Genomic DNA, 21687 nt, shown 5'->3' with positions numbered 1-21687 from the left:
ATTTCTCAAATGCTTGATGGTTTTGTAATGACTTTTGGCCCGAACTATCTTCTAGGCACCTAGCAAATGTCTTTGTTGTAATGTCTGTTACAGTATTTACTGATTGAGCAATCCAATTTTTATCCATACCATTTTGCAGACCGGAGAATGTGTTGCAGAGAAACTAGAAGAGCGTCTGATTCTTGAGGTTCTTGCTAGTGGTGGAAAGGTTTGTCACTTTCTGTTGTTATTTAGTGCTATTTTATGGTGGTTTAAGGTAATTAATTTGGAATTGTTAACAGGAACAATAGCTGAGATATTTTAAACGGGGTTCCAACTGAAATTTTTTGAATTTGTTCATTTAATAACTTTGTTATCTGTTTTTCAGTTCTTGATTATGGTATATATGGAATAGCATCAGAATATCTGAGATTGTTAGGTTTATCCTGTTGTTATCTAGGATGCTGCATCTTTGAATTGCACTGATGATTGATTAAACCCAGTTTGTGCATCCTATACCTTGAGATATGGTATAGATGGACCTTAATGGTGTAAAATATCTTGCAAATAATTTTACAATAATGTTGAGGAGACCCTATCTTTTGGTGATCTGAAACTGGAAACAGTGGCAGTAAACATCCTGTCATGTAACTCTTACTGAGATAGGAGGTACAGATGGCATCTATATCTGAACCCTTTTTTCTTGGGAGCTCTTTCATGTTGGTGCTGTTTTTAATTGTGGTAGAATTGCAGTAGAGCCATTTTTCTTTCATTTTGAACGCTGCAAATTTTGATATATTGTAAGCCTCATTGGCGACGAACAACTACTCCATTTTTATAGCTGACCATCATACAGGAAGTTGTTCCTGAGGACTTGATAAGGTTGTCAAAGGTTGCAGGTTCAGTTTGTGTTATTTAGGAAGAGAAAACACAGCATATTTCATTCATAATACATCATCTATATATACAGCCTAAACATCTCTAAAATAGGAAAAGAATAAAGAAATTAAAGACAATAAAATCCCTATAATTATGATGATTCTCAAATCCCTATAATTATGGTGATTTCTAATTCCTATAATCATGTTTATTAATCAAAGAATATTTACACATTTTCTATTTTATAACATTCCCCCTCAAGCTGGAGCATAGATGTTAATCATTCCCAGCTTGCTATGAATATAATCAACTCGAGGTCCATTCAACGCTTTTGTGAAGATATCTCCTAGTTGGTCTTCAGTTTTAACATATCGTGTAGAGATGAACTTCTGCTGAATCTTTTCACGAACAAAATGACAATCAATTTCAATATGCTTAGTTCGTTCATGAAACATGGGATTGAAGGCAATATGGAGAGCAACTTGATTATCACACCATAGCTTTGCTGGCAAAGAAGACTTAAGACCAGCTGCACTTAATAACTGATACATCCACACTACCTCACACACAGTTTGTACCATAGCTCTGTATTCTGATTCTGCACTAGACTGAGATACTACATTCTGTTTGTTACTTTTCCATGAGACCAGATTTCCTCCAATAAAAACACAATATCCCATAGTGGTTCTCCTATCACTCTTGGAACCTGCCCAATCTGCATCTGAAAAACATTCAATATTAGTGTGTCCATGATTACCATAAAATAGACCACATCCTGGAGCCCCTTTCAAATAACATAGGATTTGTTTCAAAGCTGCCCAATGGTTAATTGTTGGAGTAGACATAAACTGACTTACAACACTAACAGAGTAAGCAATATCAGGAGGAGTCACTGTAAGATAATTCAATTTTCCAACCAGCTTTCTATACTTTTCAGGGTCTTCAAACAATTCACCATCTTCTTTTGTAAGTTGCAAATTAGGAGTCATTGGTGCATTACACGGCTTAGCACCCAATTTTCCTGTCTCAGTCAACAAGGCAAGAACATATTTTTTTTGAGACAAGAATATTCCTTTCTTACTCCTTGTCACCTCAACACCCAAAAAATACTTCAACAACCCCAAATCTTGTGTTTGAAACTGGGTATGAAGAAAGGATTTGAGAGATGAAATACTTGCAGTGTCACTCCCAGTAATGACAATATCACCAACATACACTACTAGTAAGATTATGCTTGCCTTGAACTGTTTATAAAACACTAAGTGATCACACTTACTCTTCTTCCTCCCAAACTCCTGAACTGCCTCACTGAATTTGCCAAACTAAGCACGAGGGCTTTGCTTCAGGCCATACAAGGATTTTCGAAGATGACAGACTTTCCCATACTCCCCCTAAGCAACAAACCCTGGTGGTTGCTCCATATACACTTCCTTCTGGAGGTCACCATGTAAAAAAGCATTTTTGATATCTAATTGATGTAAAGGCCAATCATAGGTAGCCGCGATAGAGATGAATAAACGAACAGAGGTAAGTTTAGCTACTGGAGAGAAAGTATCTGAATAATCAACACCATAAGTCTGAGCATACCCTTTAACAACAAGACGGGCTCTAAGGCGAGCCACTGATCCATCAGGATTAACTTTTACAGCAAACATCCATTTGCGCTAATAGCTTTCTTCCCAGTAGGCAAATCTACCAAATCCCAAGTACCATTACCATCTAAAGCCACCATCTCCTCTATCATAGCAGCACGCCAGCCAGGATGGAACAAGGCTTCATAAATAGTTTTAGGAATTGAAACAGAATCCAAGGATGCAACAAACGAACTAGAAGAAGAAGACAAGTGATCATAAGAAACAAAGGATGAAATAGGATAAGTACACTGACGTTTACCTTTGCCAAGAGCAATAGGGAGATGAAGACTAGGATCATGATCACTAGAGATTGGATTTGACGACGAAGGGACTTGGTAAAGGGCATGTGGTTCGAGCCTTTGGTCATCTGGAATAGACATGGACAATAGATGGTTGAGCAAGTGCAGGATCAGGTGCAAGAATATCTGTGGTACTGACAGAATAGGTTACAGTATAAACTAGTAGATCATCTTCCTCCCCTTGATTATCATAACTAGAAGATGAGGAAAAGAAAGGAGTATTTTCAAGGAAAGTGACATCTGCAGAGACAAGATATCGGTTAAGAGTAGGAGAATAACATTTGTAACCTTTTTGAAGATGAGAATACCCTAAGAAAACACATTTGAGAAATTTTGGATCTAATTTGGCAGCCTAGTGACGAACATCACGAACAAAACATGTACTATCAAATATCCTAGGTTCAATAGGAAACAAAGACTTGGAAGGAAAGAGGACAGTATAGGGAATACCACCATGAAGGACAGAGGAAGGCATCCGATTAATTAGAAAACAAGCGGTGGAGACAGCATCAGCCCAAAATTGTTTAGGAACTTTCATCTGAAAAAGAAGTGCTTGGGCTACCTCAAGGAGATGTCTATTTTTTCTCTCGGCAACTCTATTTTGAGAGGGTGTATCAATACAAGAAGATTGATGGAGAATGCCATTCTGAATTATATAAAACTGAAATTTATCGAAAAAATATTCTCTAGCATTATCACTTCGCAATGTGTGCACGGAAACATTGAATTGTGTTTTTATTTCAGCACAAAAGGCACAAAAAATAGAAAATAACTTAGAATGATTTTTCATTAAGTATAGCCAAGTGACATGAGAATAGTCATAAATAAAAGTAATAAAGTATTTAAAACCAGATTTAGACACAATAGGACAAGGACCCCAAACATCAGAATGGACTAACTCAAAAATGGACATAGCCCGTTTATTGACTCTAGACATTGAAGGGAGACGATGATGTTTGGCAAACTGACATGACTCACAATCTAACAAAGATACATTTTGAAATTGAGGACATAATTTTTTTAAGGAAGACAGAGAAAGATGTCTCAACTGACAATGCACCTCAAAGGGGGTCAATACACTTGAACAAGCAATGGATCTCGGCACCTGTGCGTCAAGGTAGTAGAGACCTCTAGACTCACGACCTTTACCAATAATCTGCTTCGTTGTAAGATCCTGAAATAGACAAAAATCGAGAAAGAATGAAATATAATAATTCAAAGCACGAGTGAGTTTACGAACAGAGATTAGATTAAAAGAAAACTTAGGTAGATTTAAGACATTGGACAATGAAATTGATGGAGTTGGATTAATAGTTTCAGAACCAAGAACACAAGAGGTTGATCCATCGGCTAAAGTAACATTAGAGGAAGTTGTATGTGATTGGAAAGTGGAAAATAGATTCGAATTACCTGTCATATGATCTGAGGCACCATAATCAATGATCCATTTGGATGATGAGGAAATAAGACATGTAGTGGAGTTACTTGACTCAGCGATAGCCGTGATAGGAGAAGTAGTGGATCGTAATAATTCTTGGTACTGAGAGAATTGAGCAAATTCATCTGCAGAAACTAGAATAGTCTTATCAGAAGATGTTGCTGATTGACCTCGTTGAGACTTATTTTGGAGTTTTTTGCCAAAACGCTTTGTATGGCCTGTCTCATGACAATAATAGCACACAATTCCTCCTGACTCTTGACTACGACTATCAACATCTCGGTTACGATTGCCTGTTCCCCCTCCTTTGTTATCATTTCTATTATTCTGACGACTTACAAGAGCACTGTTATTAGTCTGAGCCAATGTGAAGCTAGAGCTTTCTGTATGAAGTACTCTCGTAAAGGTATTATGCAAAGAGATCTCAGAACCAGAAAGAATATGAGATTTGACAGTTTCAAGCTCTGGAGGGAGACCTGCAAGAAAACTCATAACCACCATTTGCTCCCGTTGAGCCTATTGAACCTTCACATCAGAACTAAAAGGCAACAGAACACTAAGCTCCTCATAAATTTTTTTTAAAATCCATAAAATAGGTTGTGAGAGACCTATCTTGTTTCTCTGCACAATAAAATGCTTTATATACCTCATAAATATGAGAGATATTCCCTTTACCAGAATATAAAAAAATTTAAATAATTCATCAACTCTGTAACAAACTCACAATGATTAATCAGGCTAATAATCTCACTATTAATGGAATTTCGAATTTGCAGGAACAGCCGTGTGTCTTCCTTCATCCAGGTTTGGCTTGTATTATCAGTAGGAGGATCATTTGTAATATGATCATCCTTATCAATGCTTCTTAAATAGACCCGAACTGTCTTGCTCCAATCCAAATAATTGGAACCATTAAGTTTATGCTTTGTGATCTTTGTCATCACAGGAATCACATCAGCCACTACCATTGATTTTTTTTCTGGCACAGACTTTGCCATCTTAAAAACGCAGTAACAAAATCAATAAAAATACCAAATTATCTTGTTGAAACCTTCTGGCGTAAAGACCAGAAGAGAAGACCGGAGTGAATCTCTGACAGATGGCCGGTGTGTGGAATAGAACCAAAAACTACGAACTCTGTTTCAAAGGAAACAGATCTGCTAAAACAGCTCTAATACCATGTTATTTAGGAAGTGAAAACACAGCATTTTTCATTCATAATACATCATCTATATATACAGCCTAAACATCTCTAAAATAGGAAAAGAATAAAGAAAATAAAGAAAATAAAATCCCTATAATTATGGTGATTTCTAATTCCTATAATCACGTTTATTAATAAAAGAATATTTACACATTTTCTATTCTATAACAGTCCGCATAGGCATCAGTATAATTATCAGTATCATTCTTCCCCTTAATGATTGACTATGAAGAAGCAGAAACTGAATGTGCTTTGGAAGAGTGCTTTCAATGAGGTGCTTATATGTATTGTTGAATTCCACTCTTGGTATTGGAAAGAGATATTTTTGTATGATTTCTTGTATACAATACTAGTCAGGTGAGAAAAGCAATATAACATTAAAATTAGATGTTTTCAGTTAATGAAATACCATTAAGTTCTGAACGGGGAGTCAGCTTTCTTTATGCCCTAACAATTGATCTTGGTCTGGGTGAATGGCCAGGTAGCCTGTTATTTCTTTCAATGTTCTCAAATAAGTATACTGATGTACTTTTGTATGCCCTAAAAAAATATATATATTTCAACATTCTCAAACAAATAGAAGATTTTGTGCCCGTGCTTTCTTCTTTATACTTTATTAGTGGGTGTGTCTGCATGCCTGTCGGAATCTCCAGCAGAGATGCCAACTTGTTTGTCTTTTATGTTTGATATTTTACGACTGTGATTTGATCTCTTGTTAAAGAATGGAGCTTTTAAGATCTTTTAAATTTTATATTCAATTGTAAACAGCTATATTTAGTACCAGTGCATAGTTTATTTGTTGCTATTACCTATTCAGCCATATTTTGTAACAGGTGAATATGATTAGTTTGGGGAGTGACCTAGTGGTGAAGACGAAGCTGCATTCTTTGAAAATTAATGATGAGCTTCAAGGTCGTCTGTCGGGCAATCCACAGTACTTAGCCTGCTCTGTGCTGAAAATGGACAGTTCACTTCAATCTGATCGAAGTTGTGATCCTCGTGGAACTGAGATGTCTGTGGTGCACCCAGATGATGATGATACTTTCAAGGATGCTCTGCCAGAATTTATGTCTCTGACAGATTCTGATGCTCTTTCACAATATATGGATATGAAGGATGCCTCTGGATTTGAGTCTGCTGAATTGTTAATTCATGAAAAGGATTTGGTGCAAGGAAAAGGACTTTCTAGAGAGATATTTTATGAAGCTCAAGGTGGTGAGGATTTGGATTTTGTATCTGTTACTTTCTCAACGAGAGGTTCTGGTTCACCTCTTTATGATGGTATAGACACACAGGTACAAAATGAGCATCATTGACCTCCAGTTGAATTTCCTTGATTGAAATTGAGTTAAATTGCGCAGCTAATTGGTTCAATTGAAATTTTCAGATGAGTATTCGTATGTCCAAGCTGGAGTTTTTTTGCAACAGACCCACTCTAGTTGCTTTGATTGGTTTTGGCTTTGATCTGGGCTCTGTGAGTTACACGGCAAGTGTTACAGATGTAAATGAAGCTTTGGATAATAAATCTTTGATGAACAAACAAAAGGCTGAAGAAAGTGGTCGTATTGAAGGGTTGCTGGGGTATGGTAAAGCTCGTGTTGTATTTTATTTGAACATGAACGTTGATAGTGTCACTGTATTTCTTAACAAGGAGGACGGATCTCAGCTGGCAATGTTTGTGCAAGAAAGTTTCCTTTTAGATCTTAAGGTGAAAAGAGAAGCTTGTTAATGACCCAATAATGCTGTATCTTCTGGTTTCACTTTTGCAATATGAATTCTATTCTCATTTTTTAATTGATTTTTTTTTTTTTTATATTTGTAAACTTTGGCCACACTCAGGATTCAGTTCCATAAATTTTCTATTTTCTGACTTGATTTTTTTTTAAAATTTTCCTATAAAGGTCCATCCAGCATCCCTTTCTATTGAAGGAACATTGGGAAATTTGAGACTCCGGGATATGTCACTTGGAACAGATAACTGCTTGGGTTGGCTATGTGATATACGTAATCCAGGGGTTGAATCCCTTATAAAGGTACATTATTATGTTCACTTTATATGTTTACTGGCACATGAGGCATTTAGATTACATTGATTGTACACATGTTTGCTTATTTCACATTTTCTTTTTTTCCAGTTCAAATTTAATTCTTACAGTGCTGGAGATGATGATTATGAAGGGTATGATTACAGATTGTGCGGGCGACTTTCTGCTGTTCGAATTGTTTTTCTCTATAGGTTTGTTCAGGAGGTATGCTGGAATGCAGTTTGAATTATGTGCAGTTTTAGTGTTGGCATCATCATATTATGACAAGTGAACTTTGCTTATTTACAAATGCTCAAAATTTATAATTTTTGAGTTTCATTAAGTCTGTGTTCACTTAGCCATAAGCTATTTTTACTTTATCTTGTTCTTATCATAATGTTTGATATTATGGGTCTATAAACGACTGGAAACTTGGTTCTTCAGATAACAGTTTATTTCATGGAGCTTGCCACGCCACATACAGAAGAAGTAATTAAACTTGTTGATAAAGTTGGTGATTTTGAGTGGTTAATTCAGAAGTCTGAAATTGATGGGGCTGCTGCTTTGAAGCTGGATCTCACACTCGACACTCCGATAATTATAGTTCCAAGGAATTCAATGAGCAAAGAGTATGCTCAATACATCACTAGCACTTGTTATATAATACTCATTAGGTTGACCAATAAATCTATTTTCTTGAAAATATCTTCCAAAACTTTCTGCATTGAACAAGTTTCAACATATAGTTAAAACGTGAATGGTGAATTTTTACTAAGATGATGTTGTCAATTTATATGAGCATGAATTTACGTTGACAATTCGTACTAGCATGAATTTATCTGGCTTATGTATAACTAACTATTTTCTGTCAACATTTTATATGTTTTCTAGAACTGTGAGTAGCTTTGGAATAATGTTTCAATTGGGGCAGTGACACTGTTTGAGTTGCACATTCCTTCATTTGCATATTGCATCCTATGCAGGATTCCCCCCTACCCTCCGGCTCCCTTCCTTGTAATATCATGACTCTTCTATTCAAAAAGTTTTCCTTCTATTTGTTTCTCAGGGTCTGAATTCGAATGTCATTAGCTTTTTTGGGTGTTCCTTTTTCCTAGTGTGAACACTAGTAATGTATTTTCTCGTTGCAGCTTCATTCAACTTGATGTGGGTCTGCTAAAGATCACAAATGAAATAAGTTGGCATGGATTTCGAGAAAAAGATCCTTCAGCTGTTCATCTTGATATTCTTCATGCTGAGGTATATTACTTGTGATTATATAGTACCACAAATTTGATTATTGAGCTATGGTTAACATTCTCAAATTTCCAGATTCTTGGAGTAAACATGTCTGTGGGAATTGATGGTTGTATTGGTAAACCACTGATTCGTGAAAGCAGAGGGCTTGATGTTTATGTTCGACGGAGTTTGAGGGATGTTTTTAGAAAGGTCCCAACATTTGCTTTGGAAGTTAAGGTGATCTTTTGGATGTTTTTAGAATGTCATTCCTTAAGTTTGTCCCATATCTTAATCATTTGAGGAATTTGACTTGGACTGAGTAGCTTGCTGGTGATGCCTTTTTGAAGTTCTGTTTTAGTAGTTGCTTTATGATTATTTAGTTAATTCCTTTTGATGTTCTTCTGGGCAGGTTGGGTTTTTGCATGGTGTAATGTCTGATAAAGAATATGATGTTTTTCTGAATTGTACGTATATGAATTTAAATGAAACACCAAGCCTTCCTCCTAGTTTCCGTGGCAGCAAATCTGGTTCTAAAGATGCAATGAGGCTGCTGGTTGATAAGGTCAACATGAATAGTCAGATGCTTCTATCACGTAGTGTAACCATTGTGGCAGCTGAAGTTAATTATGCACTGTTGGAGTTGTGTAATGGCATTCATGAGGAATCACCTTTAGCTCGTATAGCTGTGAGTGTTGATATTTACTAATTATTATTATTTTATTTTGTGGCTATATTTTTTGTTTGCTTATGTAATATCTCGCTCTTGGCTAAACATGTGTTGTTGGTAATTAAGAAAAAAGTCAATAGCTTGATTATTTTTCATTTATTGAATGTTACATGTCTCCACTTACCTGTACTTTTCTTGTTTCTTTTAGCTGGAAGGTCTTTGGGTATCATACCGCATGACTTCATTGTCAGAAACAGATCTGTATGTAACTATTCCCACTTTTTCTGTTCTGGATATCCGCTCCAATACAAAGTCTGAAATGCGCCTCATGCTTGGATCATCTGCTGATGCTTCCAAACAATCTTCCACTGGAAGCTTTCCTTTCTTCGTAAACAAGAGCAGCTTTAGCAGAGTAAATTCTGAAGCTAGTCTTGACTTGGATGTACCAATTTCGACAATGTTCTTGATGGATTATAGATGGCGATTGTCCTCTCAGTCTTTTGTGCTTAGAGTTCAGCAGCCTCGAGTACTTGTTGTGCCGGATTTCCTTCTTGCTTTGGGTGAGTTTTTTGTGCCAGCATTGGGGGCAATAACTGGAAGGGAAGAAACGATGGACCCCAAGAATGATCCAATAAGTAAAAACAATAACATTGTGCTTTCTGATAGTATTTATAAACAGAATGAAGATGTTGTGCACTTGTCACCGAGTAGACAGTTGGTTGCTGATACCCATGGCATTTATGAGTATACATATGATGGCTGTGGAAAGACTATAGTTTTAAGTGAAGAGAATGATACGAAGGAGTCACACTTGGCAAGGTTTCGTCCTATTGTGATCATTGGATGTGGTAAGAGGTTGCGATTTGTCAACGTAAAAATTGAGGTATTTGTACTTCTGCACTTTTGTGTTTAAGTAGAAGTCTTTCAACTACTTTGCGTAAAAGAAAAAATTAATGAGAAATGATAGTTACGTGAACTGGAATATTTCTGAGTATTAATGTATGTCTGTTTTGTATTGCATTTTTTGCCATCATAGAAAATAGGCAACAATAGAATCATTCTGAGCAAAATACATGGCATTTCACAACTAATCCTGAATGATCTCACTAAAAAGGTAATATTACCAGTTAATGGTCAATTCCTGTGAGACAAGAATATGTATGGGCTCTGACAAATTGGTCTTGCCTTTCATTCCTTCTATGCTTATCCACAAGCGTGAAATTTATAAATTTTACATACTGACAAATACAGTTTGGCTTCAAGAATATGATTTTCTAATGCACCAACACATTTTTATGACTTTTGTCTTATGGTTGAGTTATGCTTTGAATGATTTCACACTAAATATGGAGAGCAAAGATTATACTTGATAGTGTGTTAATGTAATTGTTGATGGTCATGATTGAGAATTGCTGTCATGTGTAATGTTGTTTATAATTTTCTGTATTTTAAAGCTTCTTGACTGTAACTGCTATGCCTTTCTCATTTTTTTTTTCTTTTGAAAAATTCCTTCATTCATCAGAATGGTTCTCTTTTGAGAAAGTATACATACTTGAGCAATGATAGCAGCTACTCAGTCTTACCTGAAGATGATGTTAACGTATTGTTGATGGATAATTCAAGTTCTGATGATGACAAGAAGATTGTAGAAAATATGGATGAGTTAATAAACGATGCAAAGGCTTCTTCATATTCAGAAGATGACCCGAATGTTGTGCAGAGTTTCACTTTTGAAGCGCAGGTAGGTATAATTCCATTAAAAGTTCTTGTCTATATTAAATAATCCTTTAAGCTGGATTTAAAAAAAAACGTATTGTTGTTAGCTTTTCGAATTAAAGCCAATTCTGTTTTTTGTATTCAAATTTTCCAGGTTTGATTCCATTCTGCTACCAGCACTTACTTCCCACCCCCCCTCCCTCCCCCCCCGCGCCCCAAACTATGAATTCTACGATCCTTTCATTTGGTTTTATGGTAGTTTTTCTCTTCTTTAAAACAAATAATTAAACAACTAAGTTTTGCTCTAGTGTATTCTTAAGGGATCTCTGAGGTCTAATCTTCATCTTTATGCTCTTGAACTTTTGTAATGTATTAGGATTAATTAGTTTGTGCTCGTTTTGGTTTCACTCTGTCAAGTGAATGTTGTAAAAACATTGGTTTGACATTGTCTCTTCCTTTGAGACGTGGGTTTGGAATGTTGTTATATATTATTAATATTCTTGGTGTGCAACTAACTAATGAAATGAAGCAGTTTATAGAAAAGATTTTCGATGATTGGCATCTGTGTACACCTCATATTGTTTTGTCTATCCTCTGCTGCAATCATTCTTCTGTTGGCTTTTAACTGTTGCTTCACAGAGTTCGAATTTTCTCCATTCGGAACCCTGTCTCTATGGTGCTGCAAATGGTGAAATAGGATTTCTAGGAAACTAAATATGAAACAAATACTAACTTGATGGAATAGGTGTCCCTTGGGGATGAGATATGCATTGTTTACAATGTTGTAAACTGCTCTTTCTCAGAAAGATTAGCAATGGCTTACAGAAAGCTGCTGACTTGCTTTTGTATATGGAGCTGAATTAACTAAATGTCAGTATGTCTGTCTGTATTTGTGAATGTATCCATTTATACCACACTGGGCACTGGCTTTGTGGCCTATATAGCTTTAACATTTTGCACTGTTTGACATGGTAGTATTGGAAATAAGTTTACAGTTCAATTATATGTTTTTCTTTGATATGGTCTTTGATCTGGTTATAACTTTTGGCTAATGAGGATCCTTTTCTCATCATTCTTGAACTTCAGTTTTCCTCATTTTACAATACCTGATTAAAATTATATGTGGTTAGGTTGTTGCTCCAGAGTTCACGTTCTTTGATGGTACCAAGTCTTACCTGGATGATTTGTCTTATGGTGAAAGGCTTTTGCGCGCAAAAATGGATTTGAACTTCATGTAAGAGTAGCATTAGATCTTGTTTCAATATTTTTGTATCTTCTCACGGTTATTTTCATTTTTCTGGTGCATGCTAAGAGGTAATAAATGGATTCTCAAAGAGATTTTATCTTTTGTTTTGTTTAGTGTTAAAGAATGCTAGGAGGAAAGATAAAGTTGTAGCATCCATTTTGTTTCGTTGGAGGTTAAATAGTAAATTGAAATAAAAGATGTTTGCAGCTCTATCCCTACTATTCCTAAACCACCCAAGCTGTGCACTCTCTCTCTCTCTCTCATAGCATATATATGTGTGTGTCTGTGCCCTGAATTGTCAGATTAGGAGATATGTGTATATGACTAGCCCACAATATGTGTATGCTTGTATTGATTTACACATGTACAGATGGTGGGATAAATGGATTGAATCCATGTATGCTAATTTTCCTATGTGTCAAAACATTAATCTGGACGTCAAATAAGACAAAGTGATGTACTCACTATTCTTTCTTTGTTCTTTATCATTGATGCTCATTTGGTAATTGTAGTTCAGTGAACAGAAATATTTGCTCTTTGCTAACTTATTTATCCAGCTGACAACACCCTGCTTTCAGTTTCAATTTTATTCTTGCTTAAAAGAAAAGTAACCATATTACTTATTTTTCCTTAATCAGTGTAATAAGTTGTTCACAATTTCTTGTGCAGAATTATTAATATACCTGTCTGATATATGTCTGATTGAAATGAATGTTGTTATGTTGTTCAGGGAATTTCTATTCTGTTGGTTTTTTATATCTCTATATTAGTGTCAACATTCTCTCTCTATCTTTTTTCCCTTCTGTTCTGCCAACGTTGTGTTTTATTTAATATATGTTTTTTTTTTGACATGGGGGAAGGGTATTTCGAATACGGTTTCTGAACAATATCCTTTTTCTTTAGTGAAAATCAAGTAGTTGATGAGAATAATGTGAATGTGTTTTATTTATCTTTTTGTGTATTCATCTTATGAACAGGTATGCATCAAAGGAAAATGATACCTGGATTCGTGCCGTGGTCAAGGATCTCACAATTGAGGCTGGTTCTGGTCTTATCATTCTGGATCCACTGGATATTTCGGGGGGATATACTTCCATTAAAGAGAAAACAAACATGTCTTTGCTATCAACTGATATTTGTATTCATCTTTCATTAAGTGCAATTTCTCTGCTACTTAACCTTCAAAATCAAGCTGCTGCAGCGTTGCAATTTGGAAATGCAGTTCCACTGGCTCCCTGCACCAATTTCGATAGAATTTGGGTGTCACCTAAAGGTTTTCTTCAATTTAGTTGGAGCAGTTGTGATGCATTTTCTCACTATGTTTTGTTTAAATTTTTTGGTTTTGTTTTTCCATCTTCTTGTTTTACCTTGTCTGCAGAAAATGGATCTCATAACAATCTTACCATTTGGAGGCCACAAGCTCCATCAAACTATGTTATATTAGGAGATTGTGTGACATCAAGGTAAAAATATTATTTCCCTCAATCCATTATGGTTAAAGACTTAAAGGTTCAGGGTTCTTTGTTTCTGTTTCTTCCATACTAGAACTAGTTGTAGGTTGGTGATATTGGTTAATCATCTATTAACCTATAGATTCAAACTGAGTCCTGGTCTGTGCTGTTCACAGTTGACATCTATACTCAAGGGATAGGTGTGTGGGCTTTTGTGAGGATGAGTTGAGTATTGAATGCTCTATTTTTAGTTTGTTTATAGGCTGTGTTTCTCTCTATATGTCTTTTGTTTTTGGGCTTGTCTGTGGATTTGATTTTGGCCAAGCGATAGATCATGATCATGACCATGTTTTTGATCTTTTAAGATGTGAATGCTTGACAGGTTTAGATTAATTTTGGGAGCCTTAGGTTCAGTAAAATTTCATGATTTGGAATCAGTATTTGTTATTTGTTTGTAATTATTTTTGTATCAGCAAACTTTAAATTTTTTTTTTCATCAATATCTTAATCATTAAATAGAAAGATGCTTTTCCCTTTATTGTTCTCCAGGCCAATTCCTCCTTCACAGGCAGTACTGGCCATAAGTAATACATATGGGCGTGTGCGGAAGCCAGTGGGTTTTAATCTTATTGGCTTTTTCTCTCATATCCTTGGATTGGAAGGAGTGGATGGTCATTCTGATGTTGACAGTGATTGTTCCCTTTGGATGCCAGTTCCACCCCCAGGGTATACTTCAATGGGTTGTGTAGCAAATATAGGAAAATATCCACCACCAAATCATGCTGTTTATTGCCTTCGCTCTGACCTTGTAACATCTGCAACTTATTCAGAATGCATGCTGAGTGCCTCATCAAATCAGCGGTTCACTTCTGGATTTAGCATCTGGCGTTTGGACAATGTTATTGGATCATTTTATGCCCATTCTTCAGCTGAATGCCCTTCCAAAAAAAATAGTTCTGACCTGAGTCATCTTCTTCTCTGGAATTCAGTTTGGTCCTATGCATCTCTTAAGGAATCTGTTCCTGAGTTGGCTGTAGTCAATGATCATGCTAGTCAGCAAACAAGTAATCAGAGTGCTAGTTCATCTGGGTGGGACATTCTCAGGTCAATTTCAAAAGCAACTAGTTGTTATGTGTCGACCCCTCACTTTGAGAGAATGTGGTGGGACAAGGGCAGTGACCTCCGTAGACCGGTATCAATTTGGCGGCCTATTTCACGTCGTGGTTATGCTGTAGTGGGTGATTGCATAACTGAAGGGTTAGATCTTTTTTTATCTTGGAATGTTTCTTTTTCAAACTCTTTATGGTTATCATTTATCAGTATTTGTTGATCTCTTTAATGAGTTTTCTATTAACATTTGGCATCATCTTTTTGTCCTTTCCAGCTTAGAACCACCTGCTCTGGGCATAATTTTTAAGTCTGATGATCCAGAAATCTCTGCAAAGCCTGTGCAATTTACTAAAGTTGCCCATATCACAGGGAAAGGTTTTGATGAAGTTTTCTTCTGGTACCCAATAGCCCCCCCTGGTTATGCTTCTTTAGGGTGTATAGTTTCCAGAACAGATGAAGCTCCGTGCATGGATTTGCTTTGCTGCCCTAGGATGGATCTTGTTAACCCAGCCAACATTCCTGAAGTGCCCATTTCCAGCTCTTGGAGCTCAAAGGCATCCCAGTGCTGGAGTCTTTGGAAAGTTGAAAATCAGGTTTAGATAAATGCTCATCAAAGTCATTGTTCATAATTGTCACTTTGAATTTTTCGGAACTCTAAGATAGGTCTTTTTTGAATATGAAACATAAAAGTTTATCAAAAACTTTGCTTTTTAACTAAGTTCAGGTCTGGTATAATCTTCTTAGCCTATGGTGCTTCATTCTTTGAATTTTTACTAGGAAGAAAAGACAGATGATAGTGTTTGTGGCTGCCTGTAATTCTGTAGGCTTGTACTTTTCTTGCTCGCTCTGATATGAAAAAGCCATCAACACGGTTGGCTTACACTATTGGTGATTCTGTGAAGCCGAAGACACGGGAAAATGTAACTGCTGAGGTTAAATTAAGATACTTCTCGCTAACTGTTTTAGACAGCCTACATGGAATGGTATGTTTTCTTAAAAAAATACACCCTGGACCTTTTGCATCATATTGTGCTCTCTTTATGATGAATTTGGATCGTTTCAGATGACACCGCTATTTGACATGACTATCACCAATATCAAGTTGGCAACACATGGTCGGCTGGAGGCTATGAATGCAGTCCTCATTTCCTCTATTGCTGCTTCAACCTTTAACACGCAGTTAGAAGCATGGGAGCCCTTGGTGGAGCCATTTGATGGCATATTCAAGTTAGTTTCTGCCTTATTCTATTTACTATTGCCTACTAAGAGAGAGAGCGGCCAAAAAAAAAAAACACCAGCTTGTAATTTGGTGTCCTTTGTTAAATATTTTATCTTTTGGTTTCCTTTTTCTAGGTTTGAAACATATGAGGCCAATGTGCATGCACCATCAAGACTTGGGAAGAGGATGCGCATTGCTGCTACCAACATTTTAAATATAAATGTCAGTGCAGCAAATCTTGATACTTTAGTGGAGACCATTCTTTCGTGGAGACGACAGTTAGAGCTTGAACAGAAAGCGACCAAGCTGATTGAGGTCAATTGGAATTTGGACCTTGATTTTGGTTTGAGAAGTTGCTGAGTTGATTTCCATACTGAGTATGTGCTTTAAAATATCTAACTATCTATTATTTCTCAGGACACCGGTGGTGCTTCTGGACATGAAGATCTGGCCTTTTCTGCCCTGGATGAAGATGATTTACGGACTGTGATAGTGGAGAATAAACTTGGGAATGATCTGTTCCTTAAAAGGATTGAGCAGAATTCTGAAGTGGTTGACCAACTTCATCATGGTGACTGTGCTTCAGTTTGGATTCCACCTGCAAGGTTTTCGGACAGGTTAAATGTTGCCGAGGAATCTAGGGAAGCGCGCTATTATGTTGCTGTACAGATTCTTGTAGCCAAGGTTCTATCATGATTGAAGTTTTTGCTTCATATATTCCTTTTCTTTTGGCCAGTATATGTTCATTTATTATTTGATTGCTAATTTCTAAACAAAAATATGACTTGTTAATGTTTGGCAGGATTTACCTATAATTGATGATGGTAATAGCCACAACTTCTTTTGTGCTTTGCGACTTGTAATTGATAGTCAAGCAACAGATCAGCAAAAACTTTTCCCGCAGAGTGCAAGGACAAAATGTGTTAAGCCCTTAGTTTCAGACATGGAGTACCCAAATAAAGGCAATGCAAAGTGGAATGAACTTTTCATATTTGAAGTTCCCTGTAAGGTCTGTTTTGTATTTAACAATTCTATTCTTTCCTTTTTGTTGTTGTTTCTTTTTATTGTTAAAAGGAGGCATGTTATTAGCTTGTGGTACTTCAGTACAAGTAGCTAACATATTCATGTTGCTTTAAAAGTATGGTAAGTAAGTTAATCAAAGGTACTAAAAAATGCAGTTATAGTAAAATGTCACGTTCTCTAAGCACAATTAAGAACGCGTTGATGCTGATATGGAATGGAAGAGCTATTGTTTTCTGGGCAAATAGCTAAGGAATTTCTGCACGTGCTTTTGTAGGGGGTTGCTAAGTTGGAGGTGGAGGTGACAAACCTTTCAGCTAAAGCTGGTAAAGGTATGTTTTACTGGTGCTTCAGCTTGAATTAAAATGCAAATTCACATAAATACTAGATATAGGAATTTTTCTGGCTTTTGATGCTTGTGATAGAATGCAAAGTCTGTGTGCCTCTTATACTTGTATGAGTTGATGTTAGTGCATTCAATTTCATGTAGGTTTTGGTAATAAGCACTCTATTTTTATGGCCATGGAAATTTCTATGATGAGTTTTTGCCATTCATTACCATGTTACTCTACTCTTTCATTTGTTCTCCATTATGTTTGAAGTTGTTATTTATTGATTTAATTTTATCTAGTTGTTTCTGGTAAATCAATAATATTCTTCTAGAGGTTTTTTTTATTAATTTTTTTGTATACATCAAATATTCACTTGCTTCTGTCAGATTGCAAGTCATCCTCTTTCCTCAAACATGAATATGTATATGTTTATTAGTCTGTTCATGTTGTAATTTAATAAAGCAGGTGAAGTTGTTGGTGCGCTTTCTTTTCCTGTTGGACATGGTGCAAATATTTTAAAGAAGGTATCTTCAGCAAGGATGCTGTCTCAACGTAATCGTATTGAGAGTATTGAATCATATCCACTGAGGAGAAAGGTGAATTAATCTTTTCTGCATCTACGGTGCAATTACTTAACATTTCTTTGTTTCAATGGAATTTTAGTATGTGTCATTTCTTTACTTTTCTCTTTTACTGGTTCAGTCCGACATCGTTGAAGATATATATGACTATGGATACCTCTGTGTTTCCACTTCTTGTTTTGAGAGGAATACAACTGCACTTTTTCAAAGAGATGCAGAAAGCAAGGATGGTTCTGACAATGATACAGGTTTCTGGGTTAGGCTTGGAACAGAGGGTTCATGGGAGAGCATTCGTTCACTGCTTCCATTGTCAGTAGTTCCCAAATCATTACGAAGTGAATTTATTGCAATGGAAGTTGTCATGAAAAATGGAAAGAAGCATGCTATTTTCAGAGGTCTTGCAATGGTTGTAAATGATTCAGATGTTAATTTGGATATTTCAGTATGTCATGTTTCAATGATTCATGATTCAGGATCAAGCAGTCATAACATAGTGGTAGAAGAAATCTTTGAAAATCAACGCTATCAACCAATTACTGGTTGGGGCAATAAGTGGTCTGGTTTTCGTGGTAATGATCCTGGGCGCTGGAGCACCAAAGACTTCTCATATTCATCAAAGGTTAGTGATTTTCCATGATGACTGTTTCCATCTTGTTCGGATTTATTTTTTGCATCACCATCAATATATATATAGTCCCTTCTCTCTTGATTTTGGTTTCTTACTTCACATTTATCTTGAAGGATTTTTTTGAACCTCCTCTTCCCAAGGGGTGGCAATGGATATCAACATGGACTATTGATAAATCCCAATTTGTTGATGAGGATGGCTGGGCTTATGGGCCTGACTATCAAAGTCTGAGATGGCCCCCAACTTCTTCAAAGTCATATATTAAATCAGGTCATGATGTGCGCAGGCGGCGCTGGATCAGAACAAGACAACAAATTGCTGACCAAGGCAAAAGTTACACAAAGAGTGACTTCACTACCATAAGCCCTGGATGTTCTACTGTATTACCATGGGGAAGTACATCTAAAGAATCTGACCAGTGTTTACGTGTCCGTCCTTGTGTCGATTATCCTCAGCCCTCGTATGCTTGGGGTCAAAGCATTGTTGTTGCTGGGGGTTCTAGTTTTGCAAGCGGAAAGGACCAACCTTGCTTAGATCAAGGTTCACTATATAGACAAAATACTTTGCCACAGGGAAGCAAAATGCCCAATTGTGCTCTCAAGTTAAATGAACTAGAGAAGAAGGATGTACTTCTTTGTTGTTGCCCTAGTGTTGGAAGCAGACAAATTTGGCTCAGTGTAGGTGCAGATGCGTCAGCCCTTCATACAGAGCTTAATCAACCTGTTTATGATTGGAAGATCTCTGTTAATTCTCCTTTGAAGTTGGAAAATCGACTGTCCTGTCCAGCTAAGTTCACGATCTGGGAAAAAGCAAAGGAAGGGAACTATATTGAGCGAGGGCATAGTATCATATCTTCGCGCAAGAGTGCTCATATATATTCAGTGGATGTCCAAAGACCTATATATCTTACATTCTTTGTACAGGGTGGTTGGGCCCTGGAAAAGGTAACTTTAATCTAACAATGCATGTTTTTTTTTTCTCATCTGCAAGCCAACGTTTACTAAATCTTTTAATTCTTTTGTGGTGAATGTATTATTATTTGCAGGACCCAGTTCTTATTCTGGATCTTTCTTCTAATGCTCACGTTTCATCTTTCTGGATGTTCCACCAGAAAAGTAAAAGGTTGTGGCTCCAATTTCTTTTTTCATGTGTCATCACCTCTAATAATTTTGCTTCCTACATCTCTTGTGATTTGTCAGCATGATCCTCATAATTTGATGTACCCCCTTCTTAACAGACGTGTGGTTGGCACTTGTTCACAAATGAAATGGAAGGAAATGATATATTATTTGTCTCATGTTTGTTTCTCCTTGCAAATTGTCAGTTTTAAGTGTACAGAAAACTGAGTGGAATGGTGTGAGATTTGATGTCACAGTTCACTTTATCTTTTATTGACAATGGATTCATAAGATAAGTGAAAGGAATATATGTATATATATATGATTCTGTTTCTTCATGATCAACTTTATTACTAAAAAGAAAGAACTTGGGTACAATTTGCACAGTGAAATGATATATTAATGACAAATTGGGGGAATAGTCTCAAGGTTACTGCATCCTTTTTTTTTTTTTTTTTTTTGTGCAAAATAATTCTGGCTTGTATCATCCATGATCTTATCACATGGTTTTGCAGGAGATTGCGTGTGAGCATTGAACGAGATATGGGAGGAACCAGTGCTGCACCAAAAACGATAAGGTTTTTTGTTCCATATTGGATCATTAATGATTCATCACTGCCTCTAGCATATCAAGTGGTGGAAATTGAAGGTTCAGACAGTGCAGACATGGATTCACACTCACTATCTAGAGCAGTTAAATCTGCGAGAACAGTTTTGAGGACCCCTTCATACTCAATGGAAAGGAGACATTCTGGTTCAAGGAGAAACATCCAAGTACTTGAAGCTATTGAGGACACCAGTCCAATACCTAGTATGCTTTCCCCACAAGACTTTGCAGGTCGTAGTGGTGTTATGCTGTTTCCATCGCAGAAGGATACATATGTGTCCCCTCGGGTTGGCATTGCTGTTGCTATTCGTAATTCTGAAACTTACAGTCCTGGGATTTCCCTTCTTGAGCTTGAAAAGAAGGTAATATGTTAGGGGATCAAAATGTCTACATGCTTATGAATCTTGTTTCCTTTTTCTCTTTTGTGGGCTTGGTGGAAAGGGGTAAAGCTTCAGATAAATTGCTTGGTGGTGTTTTAGTCATATGTGATGCTAAATGAAGTAACTTCTGTTCCAGGAACGTGTTGATGTAAAAGCATACAGTTCAGATGGGTCATACTATAAGCTTTCAGCTCTAGTGAATATGACCTCAGACAGAACAAAGGTGAAAAACTAGCTTCTAAAAGATTGTAGGTGTTTTATATATTATTGTGATTCTTGCTTCCATTCTCTGATAACTAGAGTAGTGGTTTATTCTTTTATTTCTTATACATTGTTATTGGGGCTTCTTCTTTGTACTTTTTATTGTTTTTACAATCTTGTTCTAACTTTTGGAAGTTATCTTTAGCCATCCTTGTAAATTTGGCCTTCATTGTGATTCATACCTTAATTGGGATTTTTAAAGTCTATGCCATTCTTTTTTTTTTGGCTTATGGCATAGGATAAATTTCCAATAGGCATTCAGATTATTCAAGCATGACGTCAGAAACATTATGGCTTTATGTGTTACTTTTTTCTGCTTATTTCTATTAAAAAAGTTGCCAGTTAGTGCCTGCTTGGGCCTTAGAGATTCTATGCTCTAAATTTCTTGTTGAAGTTGCATGAACTTTAATAACTAGTGCTTTGATTTTGCAATCTTGTTATGCTTGCATACTTGCTATTATCATCAATGTTCCATGATAGACTCTTCCTACAACCTGAAACCAAATCTTTGCTGCAACATACTCAGGCAAATAGATTATGCAGCATTAGGTTGGAGTGAGTGGCCTTTTTCATTTGAACTTTCTTGTACACCAGACTAATAAGCATTATTGCTTGTGTGGATAAAGGCATGTAGTTAGGTTAAGAAATCTATTAGAGG

General features: G+C 36.4%; 1 protein-coding gene across 1 annotated transcript in view; it reads left to right on the top strand.

The window, feature by feature from the left end:
- LOC18603726 overlaps positions 1–21687 on the top strand; it is a 39759-nt gene that overhangs the window by 11246 nt on the left and 6826 nt on the right. Inside the window, exons 25-52 of the mRNA XM_018119482.1 lie at positions 140–208; positions 6267–6728; positions 6821–7141; positions 7335–7466; positions 7569–7682; positions 7902–8086; positions 8606–8714; positions 8787–8930; positions 9103–9378; positions 9569–10243; positions 10883–11101; positions 12207–12310; positions 13300–13595; positions 13701–13785; positions 14323–15030; positions 15158–15476; positions 15708–15866; positions 15947–16110; positions 16237–16417; positions 16520–16786; positions 16905–17111; positions 17400–17454; positions 17920–18050; positions 18157–18654; positions 18777–19607; positions 19709–19785; positions 20297–20750; positions 20905–20991. Coding sequence (XP_017974971.1) covers positions 140–208; positions 6267–6728; positions 6821–7141; positions 7335–7466; positions 7569–7682; positions 7902–8086; positions 8606–8714; positions 8787–8930; positions 9103–9378; positions 9569–10243; positions 10883–11101; positions 12207–12310; positions 13300–13595; positions 13701–13785; positions 14323–15030; positions 15158–15476; positions 15708–15866; positions 15947–16110; positions 16237–16417; positions 16520–16786; positions 16905–17111; positions 17400–17454; positions 17920–18050; positions 18157–18654; positions 18777–19607; positions 19709–19785; positions 20297–20750; positions 20905–20991 — 7329 coding nt within the window. The remainder of the gene's footprint in view (positions 1–139; positions 209–6266; positions 6729–6820; positions 7142–7334; positions 7467–7568; positions 7683–7901; positions 8087–8605; positions 8715–8786; positions 8931–9102; positions 9379–9568; positions 10244–10882; positions 11102–12206; positions 12311–13299; positions 13596–13700; positions 13786–14322; positions 15031–15157; positions 15477–15707; positions 15867–15946; positions 16111–16236; positions 16418–16519; positions 16787–16904; positions 17112–17399; positions 17455–17919; positions 18051–18156; positions 18655–18776; positions 19608–19708; positions 19786–20296; positions 20751–20904; positions 20992–21687) is intronic.

This window comes from Theobroma cacao, chromosome 4 (genome assembly GCF_000208745.1).
Source record: "Theobroma cacao cultivar B97-61/B2 chromosome 4, Criollo_cocoa_genome_V2, whole genome shotgun sequence".
Lineage (NCBI taxonomy): Eukaryota > Viridiplantae > Streptophyta > Magnoliopsida > Malvales > Malvaceae > Theobroma > Theobroma cacao.
This window is presented reverse-complemented; position numbering and strand designations above follow the sequence as displayed.